The sequence below is a fragment of the Candoia aspera genome, chromosome 1, assembly GCF_035149785.1.
Source record: "Candoia aspera isolate rCanAsp1 chromosome 1, rCanAsp1.hap2, whole genome shotgun sequence".
Classification (NCBI taxonomy): Eukaryota; Metazoa; Chordata; class Lepidosauria; order Squamata; family Boidae; genus Candoia; species Candoia aspera.
The window spans coordinates 292,108,823-292,127,573 of NC_086153.1; the positions used below are offsets into that span (position 1 = coordinate 292,108,823).

The 18,751-nt window shown below is 37.8% G+C and overlaps 1 protein-coding gene across 1 annotated transcript in view; it reads right to left on the reverse strand.

Moving 5' to 3' along the window:
* The window catches only part of BAZ1A (bromodomain adjacent to zinc finger domain 1A), a 58,374-nt gene that overhangs the window by 19,976 nt on the left and 19,647 nt on the right, over positions 1–18,751 (reverse strand). The window contains exons 10-18 of the mRNA XM_063290036.1: positions 17,948–18,102; positions 17,181–17,276; positions 12,921–13,059; positions 11,851–12,000; positions 5,874–5,969; positions 5,521–5,745; positions 4,259–4,424; positions 3,439–3,549; positions 1,237–1,364 (exon numbers count right to left, since the gene is read on the reverse strand). Of these exons, the coding sequence (XP_063146106.1) occupies positions 1,237–1,364; positions 3,439–3,549; positions 4,259–4,424; positions 5,521–5,745; positions 5,874–5,969; positions 11,851–12,000; positions 12,921–13,059; positions 17,181–17,276; positions 17,948–18,102 (1,266 nt within the window). The remainder of the gene's footprint in view (positions 1–1,236; positions 1,365–3,438; positions 3,550–4,258; positions 4,425–5,520; positions 5,746–5,873; positions 5,970–11,850; positions 12,001–12,920; positions 13,060–17,180; positions 17,277–17,947; positions 18,103–18,751) is intronic.

Below are 18,751 nucleotides of genomic sequence, written 5' to 3' on the forward strand. Positions count from 1 at the left end.
GGACAAGCAGCTCAATTAAAAATCATTTGTGATTTTTTTACAAATTACAAAAAAATCAAACATTCATGCAAAATATTCAATTTAAATTCTAAATTTTTAATTTTCCTCTTAGTGTACAGCTAATTGATTCAATGAGGCAGAGAAAGCATACAGAGCATGGCTACTGGAATTCTCTCCAACCCCTTAATTACAACTCAGTTCTGGGTCACATGACAGGGAAAGAATGAGGGAGCTTAGAATGGAGAAGTCAACAACATTCTGAGCCACTGCCCAACGGCCTCTCCCATGAAGCCACACTGGGAAACGTTTCTTTCTCTGCAGCTCCTGGCTGGATCCAACCCATTTTTAAACTATGCATTTCTTTTGCCAGCTCCTCCCACTACATCAAATTTCATCCCATTCTGTTTTCAGAGACTTATCCTGCTGATGGACAGACAAATGAATGTACAGAGTCCTGAGCATGTTTATGTAATTTATTTCCAATATTCTGTCCAGAAGAATAAAAATTCATTTTGGAGGCAGCTTGTGAAGATATTTTATATGAAGGGTTTCTTTCACAACATGGCTTTGAGAACTAGGACTGATTTACAACTGTTTTTAGTTGTATTTTATCTTGCCTTCCATGACAACATAAAATTTCTTCCCACCTTTCTTTCCTCAGTACACCCACTGACATAGGGTAAGAGGCTGCTATACACTAACACACGAAGAATAACACCCTTTCTTTTTAATGTAATTATTAGTTGTAAAGATATATTTTACACTTTTTAAAATACAGTTTTTTTAATATCAATATTGTATTCCTGTCTTGCCTTAAAAATTGATGCATTATATGAATTATAAATTTTCAGTGAATGAAATAAACCAGATGATAATCAGAGGAAAGAGAAGTGATGACACAGAAGAGATATAAAAACAAGAATATAGTCTATTACACAAAATTATTCAAAAGAATATGCATACTTCACACGTGAAGAAAAGTTTTTTAGCCTTAGACAGAAGCATTACAAAGCCAAAAACGTAACCTTTATTATGAAATAAAATGGTGAGTAGCTTTAAATATCAAACTTGATCAACAGAAGGACTGATTCAGATAAATAATCCAAGCTCCCTTTAACTCAGTGCAAAAGGAAGCAATGCTGAGGTTTCAGTTGTGCTCCTGCATTCCATTGACAACCTTAGAAACTTGAATTTGAGTCAATACAAATAAATGTTTTACAAATATATTAAATTTACCGCCTTTCTTTTTATTTGGCGTTGAATTATCTTCTTCATCTGTCATGGTGTCTATTTCCTGCTCCTTTGTTTCAACCTCTTTGCTATCTGTACTTGTATCAAGCTCTTCTCGATCTTCGTCACTGATACTGTAGGCATAAAAATGGAGAGAAAAAAACTTCCAAGTTCAAAGAAAGATAGATATTATAAAATAACATTTTATTTTGCCATCTGTACCCATATCAAAAAGGGGACAAAGGTGCTGTTATCCCATAGGAATAGATTTCCAAGGGAAGGAAGTTTTGTAATGACTAAAGAATGTTCCACCTATAGTATGAAGATATACTAAAATAACTGTTACGTGGTATCTTCCTTTGAATGTATATAGTAAGCATGACAGAAGTAATTTGAAAAGGGCTTGAAAATAACTGGAAAGCTAAGCTTATACTAATCTTTTGTAGCTCAGGGATCCCCAAACTAGGACCCATGATTCTCTGGAGTGTACAACCTACAAATAAATTCCTAGTTTGGGGGTGCATGAGAATGTGATGCTTTTAAAACAAAAATTATAGACGTAGTTTGTTGCAGAAAGTGATAGAACATTCTCAACATTTCAGGAACACTTATGACAATTTGAGAATGATCAGGACTGTTCAGTTTTGACTGGTGGTGGAGAAAAGATATGTAAGACTGTATACGCAAATAACAGTAACAACCGCCCAGAGTCCCCTTTTCGGGAGACGGGCGGTGATAGAAATTTGAAATATAAACAAACAAACAAACAAACAATAGCAAACATCAATACCAGTGCCTGTAAAACAACTTGCATCTGTTAAATTTATTTATGAAATATAACACATATACATCTTTTAATAACATCAGATGCCCATAGTTAAGAAAGGAAATATGGCTTCACTGTCAAGGGAAAATTTTGAATTGCACATTTTCAGTGTGTAAAATGCCATTCAAGTCTTAACAACAATTCTGTGGAGACTAATCGTCTTGAATGACATCATTACAAAAAACAGGGTACTTGAAAGACACACCCAAGGAATTTTTGATTCTACAGTTCAAAAATGGAGATACATGGCATCAAATTCTGTTGCAGCTGTTCATCAGCCAAAGTAACAGAAGCTTCTTAGGAACTGTTATTACTCATAGCTGCGAAGGGATACAGTGTAGAAGCAACTTCTCTGAAGCTTACTGAAAACAGCTGTGATGGTACTAAGTGCTGAAAGCAAGAAAAAGTTATTAGAGATTTAACATCTCGAAAATTCAGTGAAATGTCACATTAATGACCTTAGAGAAGATCTCATATATCAAGTTCGGGCAGTGAAAGCTTCTTTTTTGTGTGATTCAATGCAATTATAGCACCATAATTTGAACCAGAAATATAGAGGATATGAAGAACAAAATTGTCCTCCACCAGGATTGCAACAAAGATGAATTTAATCTGCTAATTTCAGATAAATCTTCAGGCGACTCTATTCATAAATCAGTACACAATCCGTGCAGTGTTGTTGTTTGATTCACCACCAGACACATTTGAATATGATTTGAGTGAGAAAGATATCAAAAATTCAAGCTTAAAGGAATTTTAGATTTTCTGGTTTACCCAAAGATTGGGAAAGCAGCATTCTTCTCTTTTCTTCCATATACCTCTGTGAAAAAACCTCTTTAGATAAAAAATGAAACAAAGAAATAAATTAGATGTTAAAATAATTTATGTTGTACACTTAAATATTTCAAACCTAGGATTTTCCAACTCATGAAAACATTCTACACATTAAATTTAATCTATTTTTGTTATTTTTAGGTTGAATTATATCTTCATTAAATTTTGTTATAAGAAAAAAATAAAAATGGTGCAAAAAACAAGAAAAAAAATTTCTTTGTAGTTTTTTTGTAGCTTTTATCTTTGCTTTGAAACTTAATAAAATTCTTATTAAAAAATAAAAAATAAAAATGGTGCCTATTTTTAATTAAAAATAAAAATGTCAATCAGGTTTTAGAATTTAGAACTTTAATTATTAATTGCATTTTTTCTTAAAAGGGGAATTTATTTAAATGAGAAATGGTCAGGTGTGAGATTTTCTAAAAAGTAAAAAGGGCATGATGCTGAAAAACTTGGGAACCATTGGTGTAGATTAAGAGAAGCATACAAAGCCTTCAGTTAAGCAGTAGCATAGTGACAAAAGAACCTTAAAGAACAGTTGACCATACCTAACAGACACTTCAATTGCAGGATTTTTCTGTTCTTCTTTCAATTTTTCATGTTTCTCTTTCATCTTTTGTTCCTGTCCTTTCAATCTTTCTTCTTTCCTTCTGCGGATTCTGAAGTTACATGGCATAATCAATCTATTAGTTTCAACATACAGTATTTTCAGTTATTTCCTCTGAGCATGTTTTTGTACTGTGGAAGATCAGAAATCCAACATACTACATATTCTTAAATACCTTTACACATGCTGAAATCTTTAGGTCAGGATATCAGTACATAACTGCATTTTATATTAAAAATACTGAATTATAAACTGTTTGAAATAAAGGAAATTAAACTTGTCAGAGTGCTAGAAAGCGTTTGTCCTGAGAGATCAGAAAAATCACACACCAGGCATTTCTATAAAAATAAATTTATTTACAGAAAGCACAAAAACATATTTTTCAAGCTGTGCATTCACATGTGCTCAGAGAGGACTGAGCTGAGAGGCTGCAAAAGCGAAACCAAACAAGCCCAGGCAAGCTGCCCTCCCCCAGGCAATGCAGCTATTAACACCCAAATTGAGGACAATTAAGTTCGACCTCTTCACCCTGCCGATACTTAAGAAAGTACTCAATTACCATGGTAACCTAGTGGCTTGGTCCTGTAAAAAACAAAGAAATGCCAACAAAACTAACCTTAGCCTTAAATACTTTTCTAAACCAAATTGTAAGCTATTACGAAGGTTATTATAATTAGTGTAAGCTATCCTGTCAATGTGTTGCAGAAGAATAGCTTTCTAGAGTTACAATTTTGCTTTCTTTTGGTTATGTTTGAACTCACTTTGCTGCTGCAGCTTCTCTTTCTCTGCGATGCTGTTCTGCTTTTAATTCTCTGAATTCTTGTTTTGTTTGTCGCAATACATCAACAGAGTCTTCAATGAAGTCTCGAGTAGAAACAAGAGTTAGAAGTTTCCCACAAAGAGCATGAAGAATCCTCATTTTTTCAGCTGATATATATAAGAAAAGATGGTTTCAGAGTCAGTTGGCCTCATTAAAAAAATGAGGTTTGACTTTTTAACCCAGAAATGACATTTACCTCATCAAATCATACATACACTGTTTGGATATAAAAACAAGGATCTATTGTACATATAGATGATTATTAGATTTCACAGATTATTCCCACCCAGATACAGTATTAACAAATAGAAACTCCAAGATATTGTTTCAATCTATCTATCTGTCTGTCTTGTGTATACATGTAAATAAGACCCGAAAGACTCATGCACCATCAACCCACCCATCCCTCATACCAGATAGAAAACTGAAACCTAAGGGACATTCAAAGGTACTTTTTGGCAAAGGTGTCAACCTTTTAAACAAAATAAACACAGCTCAAAATCCCACTAGGAACGTCCAACTATTTATAGACTATAACTTTTTTGAAGCTTTTAAGTACTGGAGCAACTTCCATAAGGGTAAAACCATCATCCTGAACTATAGTTGTGTCATGTTCACCATTTCAATGTGTTGTTAACATCGTAACGTTTCACATGTCAAACCCTTCTTCCGTGTCTTACATGCTTGAACGTTTGCTGGTATTTTCCATTATTGCTGTGCTCCTTATTTTGCTACTTTGGAATGTATGTTTGGGTTTGCAACTCTGTTTCCCAGGCAGATGTAACGGTTGCTAGCACCTGGGAGGGGGTGGTTGCTAACGAGCGCTCGGGGCGGGACTGGGTTGGAAGCAAGGCTTTTAAGTTTGTATTTGGCGTGCTTTTGCTCATTCTCAGCTTTCTCTGTATTTGCATACTATTCCTTTAATAAATCAGTTATCTTTAAGCCCGGGCTTGTGAGACTGAGTATTAGGCAACCATTACAAGTTGTAAAATAACCAAACCCATCCTCACTATTCTTATAAAGTCATATGAAGTCTAACTTTGACTATAAATTTTTAGCATAGTATCTTCTCAACTAGAAGGTTACTGTATAACATGATTAATGATTATCCTTCAAAGTACTCTTCCAAATTTGCTTAATTAAGCTTTCTGTAGTTTGAGAATATCTGTCACAGGACATAAGAAACTGGTTTGGCTCTATTACCCGATGATAAATCATATACTGAGGTACACGAGAGTTTTTTCAACAATCCAGGATTACTCAATCTTAGCTCCATGCAAGCATCATCTGTAGCATCAAATCCTCCTCGCTTCTGGTAGCGATATTTAGCATTTGCTGATGTTACATCTGCACCTGATGCTAGGATATGAAGTCTGAGAATCTCAGAAAGAGTGCAGCTATCAAGATCCAGGTTTTTCAAATTGCAACCTACAGTTAACAATAGAATCAAGTTAGTCTATTTGACTTCTAAAAATGTTTAAGCAAACAATGTAAATTATACTTGTTATAAAATACAGCAAAACAATGAAACAAAAAAAAAGGAAACCCACACATACCCTGATGTAACTGGGGCCATGCAGCTGCCAAAGTTGCAACTGCAGATAGTGCAGATTTTGTGGGGTCTGCATCTTCATCCAAAGCCTCTGTTAAATCTTTAAGGAAATAAAGACTTTATTCTAGTGTAAATTAACATTTCTGTTTGGAGTCCAAGTAAGCAAGCAAGCCTTTTTAAGCAATGCAGAAACAACATAAAAATTCAGTATTCATGTAAGCTGCAATGCAATAGCCAAACAGCTGGAGAAAGCATGCAACTCACTAAGTTTCTTGCATGCAGTTTGACTGCAAGAGTGTAAACACACTCATGCAAAGATTTTTAACACAAGCTATCACTCCATTCCTTATAATTATTACATACTGCCAAACAAATAAGAGATAAATAAGCAGCAGTCAATGCTGATCTGCCATACTGAAGAGGTTCTTTATTCCATACAACTGGCAAGACATGCACACAATCAAACCACCTCTAAAGCAGCACCAGGCAGTTTGAATTAACGCACAAGTACAATTTCTTTACACATTAAGCAATTGCAAGTGAATTATCTCTCCTCTTTCTTCTGCAGGTATTAAAACTGTGGAAGAGGCAAACCTAAGTTCATTTCCTATTGCTGAAGTACTTGTTTATCTTCCAACTATAACATTGAATGATAGTGTATCTTCACAAAATAGAACTGAGCTACCCTTGCCTAACTTAACTGAATGCAATCCTCCATACACAATAGCTTTAATGCCATTTGGTTTTTATTCATCTGTAAGCAGCCTAATCGAATGAAATAAATTACAGTGCAAACCACCACAACTACTTTACAAAATCTTTTTGCAGATTTAATTACTAATATCCATTCTTCTTGCATGCCATAATTTGTGTAGATCCAATGTTTGTAGATTTAGTGTCTGATTTTCCACATCAGAGAGCTACTTTTCAATTTGTAATGCTGGTGCACACAGACAAGATTCCTAGAAATGAGATCTATCTGTTTTGACCTCTATCATTTTTACCTTATAAAAAAATTCAGAGGGAACTGACCAGACAATCAGGGAACTAGTCAATGCCTGTCTGTAAGGCAGACTTGTTTTATCTGGCCTAAGATAACTATGATAATGTATTTATTTAAAAGGTCTGCTTGAATTCCATCATGTTGAGTAATTTTTGGCCAGTGCCTAGCATTCAATTCTTGATTCCTGAGCTTTAGATGAAGTGCTATAGTTTTAGTTGCCTTTGCTAGGAAGGAAACATGGGGAATGCATCCCTATTAATTCTACCACTCTTCAGGAAATGCTGGTTGAGGTGGGACTGGCAATGTTTCATGGTGATTCACAAAATATTGCACTGGAGAAATTTCTCCAATGACACATTTCTCTGAAAGATACCATTTTGGAGACTGGTATCATTAATGCAGGCGTCACCCAATTCTATCTTTCTTTTCCATCACAATCTTATGAAATTGCTCATGATCTGAATTGACAATTACTAACAATAACAGACAGAGTAATGAAAAATAAACTGTACAGTACTTTAATTTAGACAATATAGAAGAATTCCACCACTAATTCCTCTGAAAGCAGTTTGAGGAATTCTGCTCCCATAGGCAATACTAGTCTGCCTAGCATTTGTTCTTCTTGTGGAAAAAAAATACGCAGGGCTTGGGAGACCGCACTTTTTTTTTTTTTTTGAAAAACAGTATTAATATGAAGTCTCTCTCCCTGCTTTGTTTATTCTTTTAAAAAAGCCTAGCGAACTTTGAGCAGTGCTACCATAGGGGCTTCCTCACATTCTCTGATGCTTTCTGGAAGAAATCATTCAGCCATACAATATAGTAAATCTATATATCATTCCACTTTGCTTGCCTCTGCACTATTAGAACAGAATCACTATTTCCCAGAACGAAGAATTATAGAATTGGAAGAAAACATTTAGGCCATTGAGTTAAATTCCTTGCTCAGTGCAGGATTCCAAACAAATGCATCCCCAAAAGATGGCTATCCAGCAAAGATGCCCTGCTGTTTTTAGAGGACATGTCTTCATGATGTAACATTAGTCTCATTCCCAGCCCACCACAGCTATCTTAAATTGTCTTTAGCTGTTCTACTTTTAAAGGAGTGTTTTTCCTCTTCTCCCAATACAAATCTTGCCATATAAACTTCTACAGTGCCTCACTGAAGATTACATAAGGGCCTGTGATCTGACCGACAAGCACTAACTACTTTTGGCTGTCGCATGCATGTCCTTCCCCTCCAATCACTGGGCACTGCCCTCCATGGCCATTTTGGCCTGGGCTACAGGAGGCATATAGGCAGTCCTCACTTAAGGACCATTTGTCCAGCAACCATTCAAAGTTGAGTGCTGAATGAATGGTAGTTATGACCAATCCTTGAAGTTAAGGCTGTTGAAGTTCCCCCACGGTCACACGATCAAAATTCAGGTACTTGGCAACCCACCTGCATTTACAACTGCAGTGTGCACTTCAACTGCCCCTACCTGCCTATCCCCCCCCCCATCACTGGCCTTTTGGGGGCCTGCACAAGAGCCTTGCAAAGGGCCAGCAGCTGCCTTGGCTGGGCACATCTCATCAGACAGTGGTCAGCAGGGGTAGGTAGCGGTGGCAGAGTATGAGGCAGCCAAAAAGGACAGAAATGAGGGGGAGATAGGCAGGTGGGGGGAAGTTGAAGTGGAGGCGAGCATGGCATGGCAGAACTGTAAGGTCCTTGCCTAACAATGATGCAGTCCTGGCCTAATGACTGCAACTGGGACTACCAGAACTGCTGTCGCTAAGTGGTGCCGTCATGTGATGTTTTGCCTAACAACCACTTCATTTAGCAATGGAAATTCCAGTCCCAATTAGGGTCGTTAAGCTAGGACTACCTGTACAGTAACTGGCCTTCACAGAGGCATTTGCCATGTAAAGCTGATTGGCACTTTGCAAAGCACTAAGCACACACTATACAGGTTACTTATATACACAAGCCTAGCATTATTCTGGTAGCCCATTGGGTCTGTTTTTATTTATTTACTAATTTATATACAGTACTGCCACATTCCATATGGATTCATGTGGAAACCAGCTTATAACATTAATTCAGAAATACAGAAATAATCTTTAAAATCCTTTCACAAATTACTATATTCAAATACGGAAGTAATACATGTTAACTTAATCAAATGCCCTTCTGAACAGTTCAGTTTTTAAGGCTTTTCTAAACTTCAGGAGCCAACAAGATTTCTGGTAAGCCACTTTTTAGTAGAATGGGTACCAATGCTAAGAAACAAGATGATCTTACTTTCTCCTGGAACTCATTTGGAGAAGGAAACCTCAGTATCCCAAGTAGAAATGTACAAACTAGACAGGGAGGATCCACTTGAACTAGGCAGTCTCTAATTAGGTGCCAAGCCTCATACTGCTTCAAATGTCAAAACCAGCACTTTGATTTGTACTTGGAAATCTGTTGACAGTCAATAGGCCCAGAGCACTCAAGCTACATGTGAATAGCAGCTCTCCCTTGCCAACAAGCAAGCTGCTGGATTTTAGAGCAACTGCAGCTACCAAGTCTTTAAGGCAGCCTCATGTAGAATGCATGTTTCCTGGAGCAGAAGGTCCCAAGGACCCAAGTGGAGCCCTTGGTGCTCTCTGAGCCTTGTTGTTTTTTTGCAGACGTTTCATTGCCAGACTAGGCAACATCTTCAGTGCGACAGTTGCACTGAAGATGTTGCCTAGTCTGGCAATGAAACGTCTGCAAGAAAACAACAAGGCTCAGAGAGCACCAAGGGCTCCACAGTTCAACCCTGAGCTACAAATATTCTCTTCGAAGGACACAAGTTACGTACCAGGTGGCCTTCTACCCACACCTCAACTTGCTTATTCAGCAACATCCATGAATCTAGGAAAATCCCCAGGTCATGGACCTCCTGCTTCAGGGGAATGCTATCCCTTCCAAAGTGACCACTGGGGAGGAGAAAGAACAAGATGGTTTCTGCAAAAAACAGTAACTTAGGGCTTGCTGGAATTTAACTTCAATCTGTTTTTTTCCCGTCCAGATTCTAACAGTATCTAGGCACGGTATCTAGGCACGGTGTCGAGGCTTCCACTGCATTACTTCTTTGGCCTGGTATAAAGATGTGTACTTTGGTGCACCGTATCACACATATTCTCCACTTTGGTATCATCAGCATATTGTTGCTATCTAACCCCAAACTGTTAGGTGACTACTCCCAGTGGTTTCAGGTAAATGTTGTTTTTAACATGTGTTTAGCAAATTTTTAAAGGAGTGGTAGCTTCCTCTCCTTGTGGAAGTTTTATTTAAACCAGAAAAGAGAGCCAGATTCTGTCAGCTGTGGGTGCTGATTCTGTCCGAAATGAGGGCATTGCAAGTTTTACAAAAACTGTGCTTTTGCCAAAAGTAAGGTGACTGTGTTCTCTTACTGTTGTTATTACTGTGGTGTGGTGTGGTGTGGGTGTCATTTTATATACTACATCGCCATGTTGTGTATTCCATAGCATACTTCTAGGTGCTACTGGCTAAGGCCCTCACTGCCAGCACTGGATTTCTCTTGCAGCACTTACTGATTAGGAATATTTGGGAGCTGAATTAAATTGACAAAGGTTTCTTCCCCTTTTCCCTTCTAGCCCTTATCTATCTATCTATCTTTCAAATTTCATCACCACCCAGCTCCCTCAAAAGAGCCCTTCTCAGAAAGACCAGCAAACCTGTGTTCAAAAACAGCCCAACCGATAGGTGGGGGAACTGAACAGTCAGTTGAGTTCCCCCATGGGCCTGGAGTGAGATGGGAGGGCAACTGGATATGCTCCACGAGCTTTCCTGCTTCACCTTGCACCTCTCCCCTATTCCACAGACCTGCTGGCCAGGCTAGTTTTTGACATTGATTTAAATCTGTATTCAGAAATAGTCTGGCATGCAGCACCTCCACACCAGCCACCTGTGACTTGGGGATCTTAAAAATTGGCTAAAACATCAGTCATATCCACCTACTCACTTTCAATGGCCTAAATAGCACCTTCCAATTCTGTAATTCTTGATCCTTGATTTCCAATGCGATTCTCGGGACAAGTTGCCCCACTCTGAGACAAGTGCTAAATAAATAAGATTGGTTCTCTCAGATGAGGAACAACTTCAGAGAGGCAGGGATATCTTCTTCGTTTGTTGAATTATACTGATCTAGGGTTACCACAATCTCACACACCGTAGTTTGACATCAGAAAAACGCTTAAAAGAATAAGCAGCTGATAAGCCAGTACTATACTTCTGCTCTGTAATTTTCCTCCTAGATTGTTAAATGTGCTGCAATTAGTTGGAGATATACGAATGGTAAGGCAAACCCAAAATGTACTACTTAGCCAATATGTAAGCAACTAATGTGTGCATATCATTATTTCCCATTGTACAAAAGGAATAGTAACAGATTGTGCTGCTATGACAGTTGATTATCAAACCTGCACAACCTAAAGACTTGTAATTAGTCAGATGTATTAAGATATATGCTTTTGAATGCTAAAGTGGACTCTGGTCTACTAGCTTAATTCTTAATGTATTTGTTAGCCTTCTAAAATATGCCTTCTAATCTAAAGGCCCTTCTAACATTTTGTAGCAAAACCAGAAGCTCATACAACTACTTTACTCGTGGTTATTTACCTCACAGAGATGAAGAAGACTACATCTGCAGACATTCAATAAAATAAGCCTCTACTGCTGACATTGTTTTAAAATTAAAATAAGCAAACACAATTTTGAATCTTCTGGGAAACATACCAGTTTGAAATTCTTGAGATACAATAAATGGAATCTCTGCCCTTTTAGAAAGACAAAAGTAGAAATACATCTGGATCACCACTGCAGCTTACATCTAAAATGTTGTCTTTTCTCACCAGTTATGTAGCAAAGCAAAGTTAATTGAAAAAACATATTGCTGTGAATGCAGATTAGTATGAAAGCTGTCCTTAAAAAGTGCAGTTGAAGTCTGACCTTTGGTCTCAGCATCTGCTATTTGGTCTTTGGCAATTTCTTCTTCTTCTTCAGCCATAGCTTGAAATATGGCAGTCAGGAAAAAAAACAGTAATTCACAAAGTGGGCCTTCACTGTCATTTCCTACAAGAGCTTCCTCTAAAACTTCTGTAAATAATAAAAGAAAGTACTTTCAGTTGCTCTGCAGCATCCAAGCGTAAGAGATGCAGTTGGAGCTGAACCTTAGCTTGAGAAATCTTCCTATTTTATTCTCTAATGTGCAACTTTAGATGTGCAGAATCCAACTGGTCAACATATGCAGGTGTATTTCCATATTGAAATGAACAGGGACAATCAGGCAAATGAAAGATTTGAGAACATACAAATGTCAAGATCTGGCTGACTGCTAAGTAACATCCATATAATAAAGGACAGATTGAATAAAATACAGGGAAAAAAAATAACTGAATGTCCCAAACTGGACTAGAGCTGTCCTCCCTTTAGCCTGCTATTCACCTCAAGTTAATCCACTGAATGGAGAAAAAAGCTGTTCCTTTGCAGAAAATCCTAAACGCATATGTTCCTTACATATTCATTTTCAGCAAGAAGGAGAGCATGGAGATCTGTTAAAGTAAATTATGAAAATGCTGGCAGTAATGCTGGGAGAAGAGAAGAGTGAGAAGCATCAAGCTAGCTTCTTCAACAAGCCTTGCTGGTGACCACTGCCCATTGTAAAATAAAAATATTTCAACAATTTTCATAAATGCTAGGCCAGATCACATGCATACCCTGGTGACATAAACAGATGCACACAGTGAAGTCTCAGCCTCAATAGGGGTAGACATAAGAGAGCTCAAGTGGCATTTTTGGAGCTATTATATTATTTCTGTTCAAAGGAATACTTCTTCGTATAACCTGATGTACACTGAAGAAATATATGTTTCAAACTGATAGCCAACTCATATATGAGAATTTGTCCCAAATTTAAGTAAAATCTTGATACTTTATGAATTATTTATAAATGCCTAGATGTCAGAAACATAGTATATAGCTTAATTTGAAGCAAAATCCAAGGAGAGAAAAAAACTTGCCTAAAGTCACACCGTCAGGAAATTCATCTTGAAGATCAAAAAGTTCCCCAAATGCATGGAGGAACTCTAAAACCATTACAGCATCACCAAAGATCTCTGGAGGTAGTCTGGTTTTCACTGGAGTTGGAACTGGAAGTTCCTGTGATACAAACAAAATGTCAGCTCCTCCTGACAATGCAAGACTGGAAGTGGACATCACAGACTGCCAAGGACACACAACTTCTAATAAGAAATGTTTATAATACAAAAGTTAGAAGCCTTTAGAAAAGAACTCCTGTGACTGCTATATATTAAATTCAAGCCCTATTTATAGCATGAGGGAGATGGGCGGTCATAAAAATATGATAAATAAATAAAATAAGGTTTAAATTCTTGAAACTTTTTTCTCCCATCTATTAAACCACTCTCTTTTTGTCAGGAGTGACAGTTTTTACCTCTCCCTTGCCTTGTTATAGGATTTATCTAGTTTCAGGCTCTTTGCTTCTAATCTTGTGAGAACTTTTGTGAATGCTTGTGAGAACACAAGAAACCTGAATATTTATTGTGTGCAGATGAATACCAGAAAGTAGCCATGGCTAAGAGGGCTTTTGTATAACTCCATCTCATGTGCCAATTGATCTGTTTCTGGATTGGGAGGCTCTGATCACTCCTTGTGAGTCACTCCTTGGCCACCTCCTGGTTGGATTTCTGCAATGCACTCTACATGAGGCTGCCTTTGAAAACCATCTTGAAGCTGCAATGGGTCCGGAATGCATAGTATATACATAGTATAGACAGTATACTAGTGGATAGTAACAGGAATACTTCAGTATATCCATGTAATGCTACTACTCTGCAAACTGCAATAGCTCTTAATAGGCATCCAGATGCAATTCAAAGTATCTCCTATAAAGCCCTACATAGTACAGGGCCAGGTTATTTGCAGGACTGCCTAGCTCTATTTTTTTCCCGCCCGTCCCTCTAGGTTGCACAGGGTGAGCATCCTCCAGATCCTGACTCTGAGGCTTTGTCATCTAATGGGGCCCACCTTCTCTATTGCCATGCCTGCCCTTTGGAACAATCTTCCTGCCCAAGGTTTAGGTGGGCCCAACCCTATTAACCTTTTGTAGAGCGATGAAGACCTAGCTTTTCTCCTGTGCCAGGATGGTAAATGAACCCTTTTTGGGTGGGAGAGTAAGTGCCTGTTATGCCTGGCTTTAGCTGTGTATTGTGACTGTGGTCAATTATCTTGATTTATATTATATTTTTATCTGATTTTGACTGCTTTTTATTTCTCCCCTGCCCATTCTTTATTTTTGATAAAACATAATGTATTACAGAACACTAGTTTCTAGAACTGTTACAGTCCCCCTTCCAAGTAGCAGACAACTCTTTATTATCCCTGTGAAATTCCAAGACTAGGAAGATATTTTTTTCCAACTTCTCTTTTCTTACTTTGCATTGGGTTGGCATTTCTTAATGACATAATATTAGTATTTTTTAAAATAATGAGCAGCATTTCTCATGATTTTCTTTAAACACTCAGATTGAAACAGAAAAATCATGCAGAGTAGATGGCATAGGGAAAGATGTCACATTATGATGGGCAAATGTTTTTGGCCTGGGAAGCACATTCTGGCTAGAGATTACAAAGGACAGGCCCAGAAACATTACAAGATTAGCAGAGGGGATGGAGTAGAAATTTTCAGCCCCCTTTGTGTGGAGGGAAGGTTAAGAGGCAAAATGGAAAGACAGTCTGATAGGGAAAAGTTAATAGGTGAAATGAATGTCTTTAGCCTTTGCAATTTAATGTACCTTACCCCCGACCCCATACCAGAAATCTATCTAAAACTTCAATCCTGTCTATGCTCAGGGACCCTGGAGATCACAAATGAGATATTGTGCTGCCTCATGAGTCTCATTCTTCATGAGGATGCAGGTTGCTCATTCCTGATATACAGAATGGCCTAGGACCCTTTAACCCATAGTAATACTACTACTGATGTTGGAATTTCCCATTTACTTCCATGTGAGGGAGAAAATGGCACCCTGACAAAATACATGCCCGGTTGTACAATAAAGCATAAAATGTGCATAAATCAGCAACAATTATATCATACAAACGTTATAGAAACCACACACCATAACTTAAGCTGGAAGCTCAGAACTGATCTCTTCCTGTGTTGTGCACACTGAAGAGTTTTAAAAAAAACACCAAATTTTGGTGTCAGGAAGTTTAGAGAACTGATACTTTCACAAAATGGTTCTGCATTATAACAGAGATGAGAATTCAAACACAACAACATATTGATCTGTACTTAGAACCTCTACCACAAGCATCAATAAGATCCATGGGCTCTAGCAATAGGCTAAGCTTTGCAAGGCACGTCAAAGGCCATAGTCCATAAGTGAAAGGACCACCTTTACTTTACCTTTACTTTATTTTATTTTACTTTAGTGGATTTTAATAGCAATATTCCAACCTGGCCCAAAAACAGCAACCAAGTTGAAGAACTGACTGATACTTCTCCAGTAGAGAGCACTATGACACTATGAAGTTGTTTCTTTCAACTGTTTCAAAACAATAAGCCTGTTTTTTCACTAGTACAGACAGCTAAAACATTGAGTAAAGTGTCAGTTTCACCACATCATTGAAATAATTTTTTTCAGTTTCTTTTTGGAAGGGATGGAGAAGCTACAATATTTTAGCAACTGACAAGTAGACCTGGGGGAGACTCAGAGTTCGATGATGGTTAAGGAAGACCAATATAGGAGACCCAAGAGCAATGGGGAAGACAGTGTGGTGAGCCTAGAGACCAGGAGGATTAAAAAAGAGAAGGGAGAACAGAGAAGCTAGAGATTGTGGCCCAAAGGCAGCAAAGTGGTGGAGATATTAGGGAAGCAAATAAGGAAACAGGAAAGCAGCAAGTGGACAGAATGTACTGAGGAAAGCATGAAGGGGCAGAGACAAGCACAATGATATAAAATAGCAGGCAGACAATTGAGGGGTAAGAGAGAGAAAAGTTTGGGGGGGATGAGGTTAGCAAGAAGGCATTCCACACTGCACTGGATCAGTTTTTATATTCCTGTCCTACCAAGAAATTAATTTAAGATTACAGACATAAATACATGAACCAAACATTCAAATTTCTTATAGTAAGAGTTAAGAGCATTCTGAACTGGTAAAAGAAGGGATGATGGCTCACAGATTACAAACCATCTTTCTCCCTCACATGGAAGTAAATAGTATCACTCATATAGCAGTCCTTTTTGCTCCTCCATCTACAGTTCCACTGTCATATGTGTATACTATTCCTTATCTCCCAGGGTGCTTTTCTGCCTATTCTAGCAGTCAGGGAGATATTCATCCCTCCACACAGATAGTTTCTGCTGGTAAATTATAGGCACTATGCATTGTCTCTGCTGGCCAAAAAGTACTTCTGCCTCGCAGGATAACATATTGAATGTACGGAATTACAGGTAGTCCTAATTTAATGACCACTCATTCAGCCACCATTTGAACTTACAACAGTGCTGAACAAGTGGTACTTACGACCAGCCCTCATACTTACATCAGTCACAGCATCCCTGCGGTCACATGATCGCCATTTGTGACCATCTTTGCTGGCTTCCTACAAGCAGAGTCAATGGGGAAGCTGGCAGGAAGTCGCAAATGGCGATCATGTAACATGCTTGCTTAATGACTGCAACAGGAAGTGCCAACATTTCTGTTGCTAAGCAGCACAGTCACATGACATCATGTTTTATGACCCGTCACTTAGCAGTGGAAATTCTGGTCCCAATTACTGTAATTAAATGAGGACTACCTGTAAACAAGTTACCCCCACCTCCACAGTAAGACCTCTATCACAACTTAGCCTGATTTCAAGTCTCCCCTCACTCCTGCAAGGGATGAGTTCAGACCAGGGATAAGAATTACTTACCCTGCTTCTTAGGAAAATGGAGAAAAGAACGCCAGAAAGATAAAGGGTTTTTTGGCTTTGGCCCTAACTACAGTACCACTACTTGTTTTAATTTTGCCCACCATGCAGTAGAGAAGGAATGCATACTTTAACAGAAGAAAAATGTTGCCAACCTCAGGACTAGGATGAAGAGATGGATGTATTCTGAAACGTGTACAATGACCATGGGATTTCTGGCACTATATCTTTAAAACGCCAGGTTCAAGCATACTGATTTGGCGGGTTTGAAATTAAACACATAGTTAGCACAGGCTGATACACATTACAGAACAATTATCAGCTGCCCATTTTACGTTACCTTAAGATCATCACATTCCATGTCTTCCCTGCGCTTACTCCACTGTTTTAGATGTTCCAGGTATTTCTTTTTTTCTTCACGTAGTTTCTCTCTTTCCTTCAATTACATAGAAATTTGATCAGGAAATGGTTTCCTCGCTCCACAACCTCACTGAAACTTCCTCATTATCTTCATTTTAATTTTTAGACTCAAAATTAGTATAAAAGGTGAGAATAGCAGCCTTTACATCTTAGGTACTTTAGCATAATATTAAATTTACTGCATACTGTAACATAAATCCTGCTGTTTTATAACACAGCATTCTTTTGTTTTGACGAAGTCTCCCAGAACTTCAGTACTGTATGAATAAAAGGCATGTCTCTTCCACACTCTTATTGTAGGCATTAACAATTAAAAACTACTAAATGAAAATGCTTTTATACAACTTTTAATCACCACAAAGTAAATCTTAAATTTCTGATCAGAGTAAAAACCGTTTGTTTGCCAGTATACCTGCCAATATTGTATTTTGAAAATAGGTAAGTTTAGGACATGTTATCACCTTTCAGATAGGAAACTGCCCAGAATATTTATTTGCTATTTAGCACTGAAGTAGCTTGCAAAAACCTCTTACTCCACCATACCATTTACCTCAAAAAACACAAAACACTGTCTGCTCTTTCTTCCAGGTGCCAAATCTCAACAATTCCAATTAGAAAACACCAAATAAAGCTACAAATATGATTGTCACTGCCACTTCAAATCTAGGGTTAGTAAAAATGCCATGCCTTTTCTTTTTCTATTTTGAGTCGTTCCTTCTCTTCTTTCTTCTTTAGTCTTTCTTCCTCCACAAGCTTCTTTAGTTCTTCTTTTCTTTTTTCTTTGTCTTGTTTCTCTTTTCTCTTGTATTTCACAGCATTTGCTTTTTCCCTTTTTAATTTTTCTGTTTCAAAATATATACTGGTGAATTGGAATTAGAGCTACATTTTATAGATACATCAAGATAAGGTATTGAACAAAATTTACTTTATAATTTTTTTTAAATCAACAAATCTGGCATCAAATAATACAGTTCAAAACAAATGGTAAAAAGTTTGTCAAGTCTCTTATAACCAACCAAGATTCTCACAGGTTCAGCAAAGGCAACTTTCTTGCAATGAGAAAGGGGTCAGGTTATAGACTCTTGGAAACTGAATACCAGCATCTTGGCCCTCATTTATTAGTGAGTATATTAAGTGAGTACATAATTTCCTAGTCAGTACATCCCCAATTCCGCTGTGCTGCCCCATCATATAAGGCATGGGGGTTGTTCCTGGGAGGGATGAGCATAGGATGCCAGGAATTTAATCTAAGAGTATATGCTCCCAGCAGAGACACCCAAAGCGTGAAGATCAGCCCAGCAAAAGCAGCAGGCACCTATATTGGGGAAGATGGGCAGTGATATAAATTTAATTAATCAATCAATCAATATTGGGCAGCAGCAATATAGGAAGATGGTAGAGGCAGAAGATCACTTTAATAATAATGGTAAAAGCATGATGTCATACTCCACTAGAGAAGGCAATGGTAAACCACTCCTGTATTTTACCAAG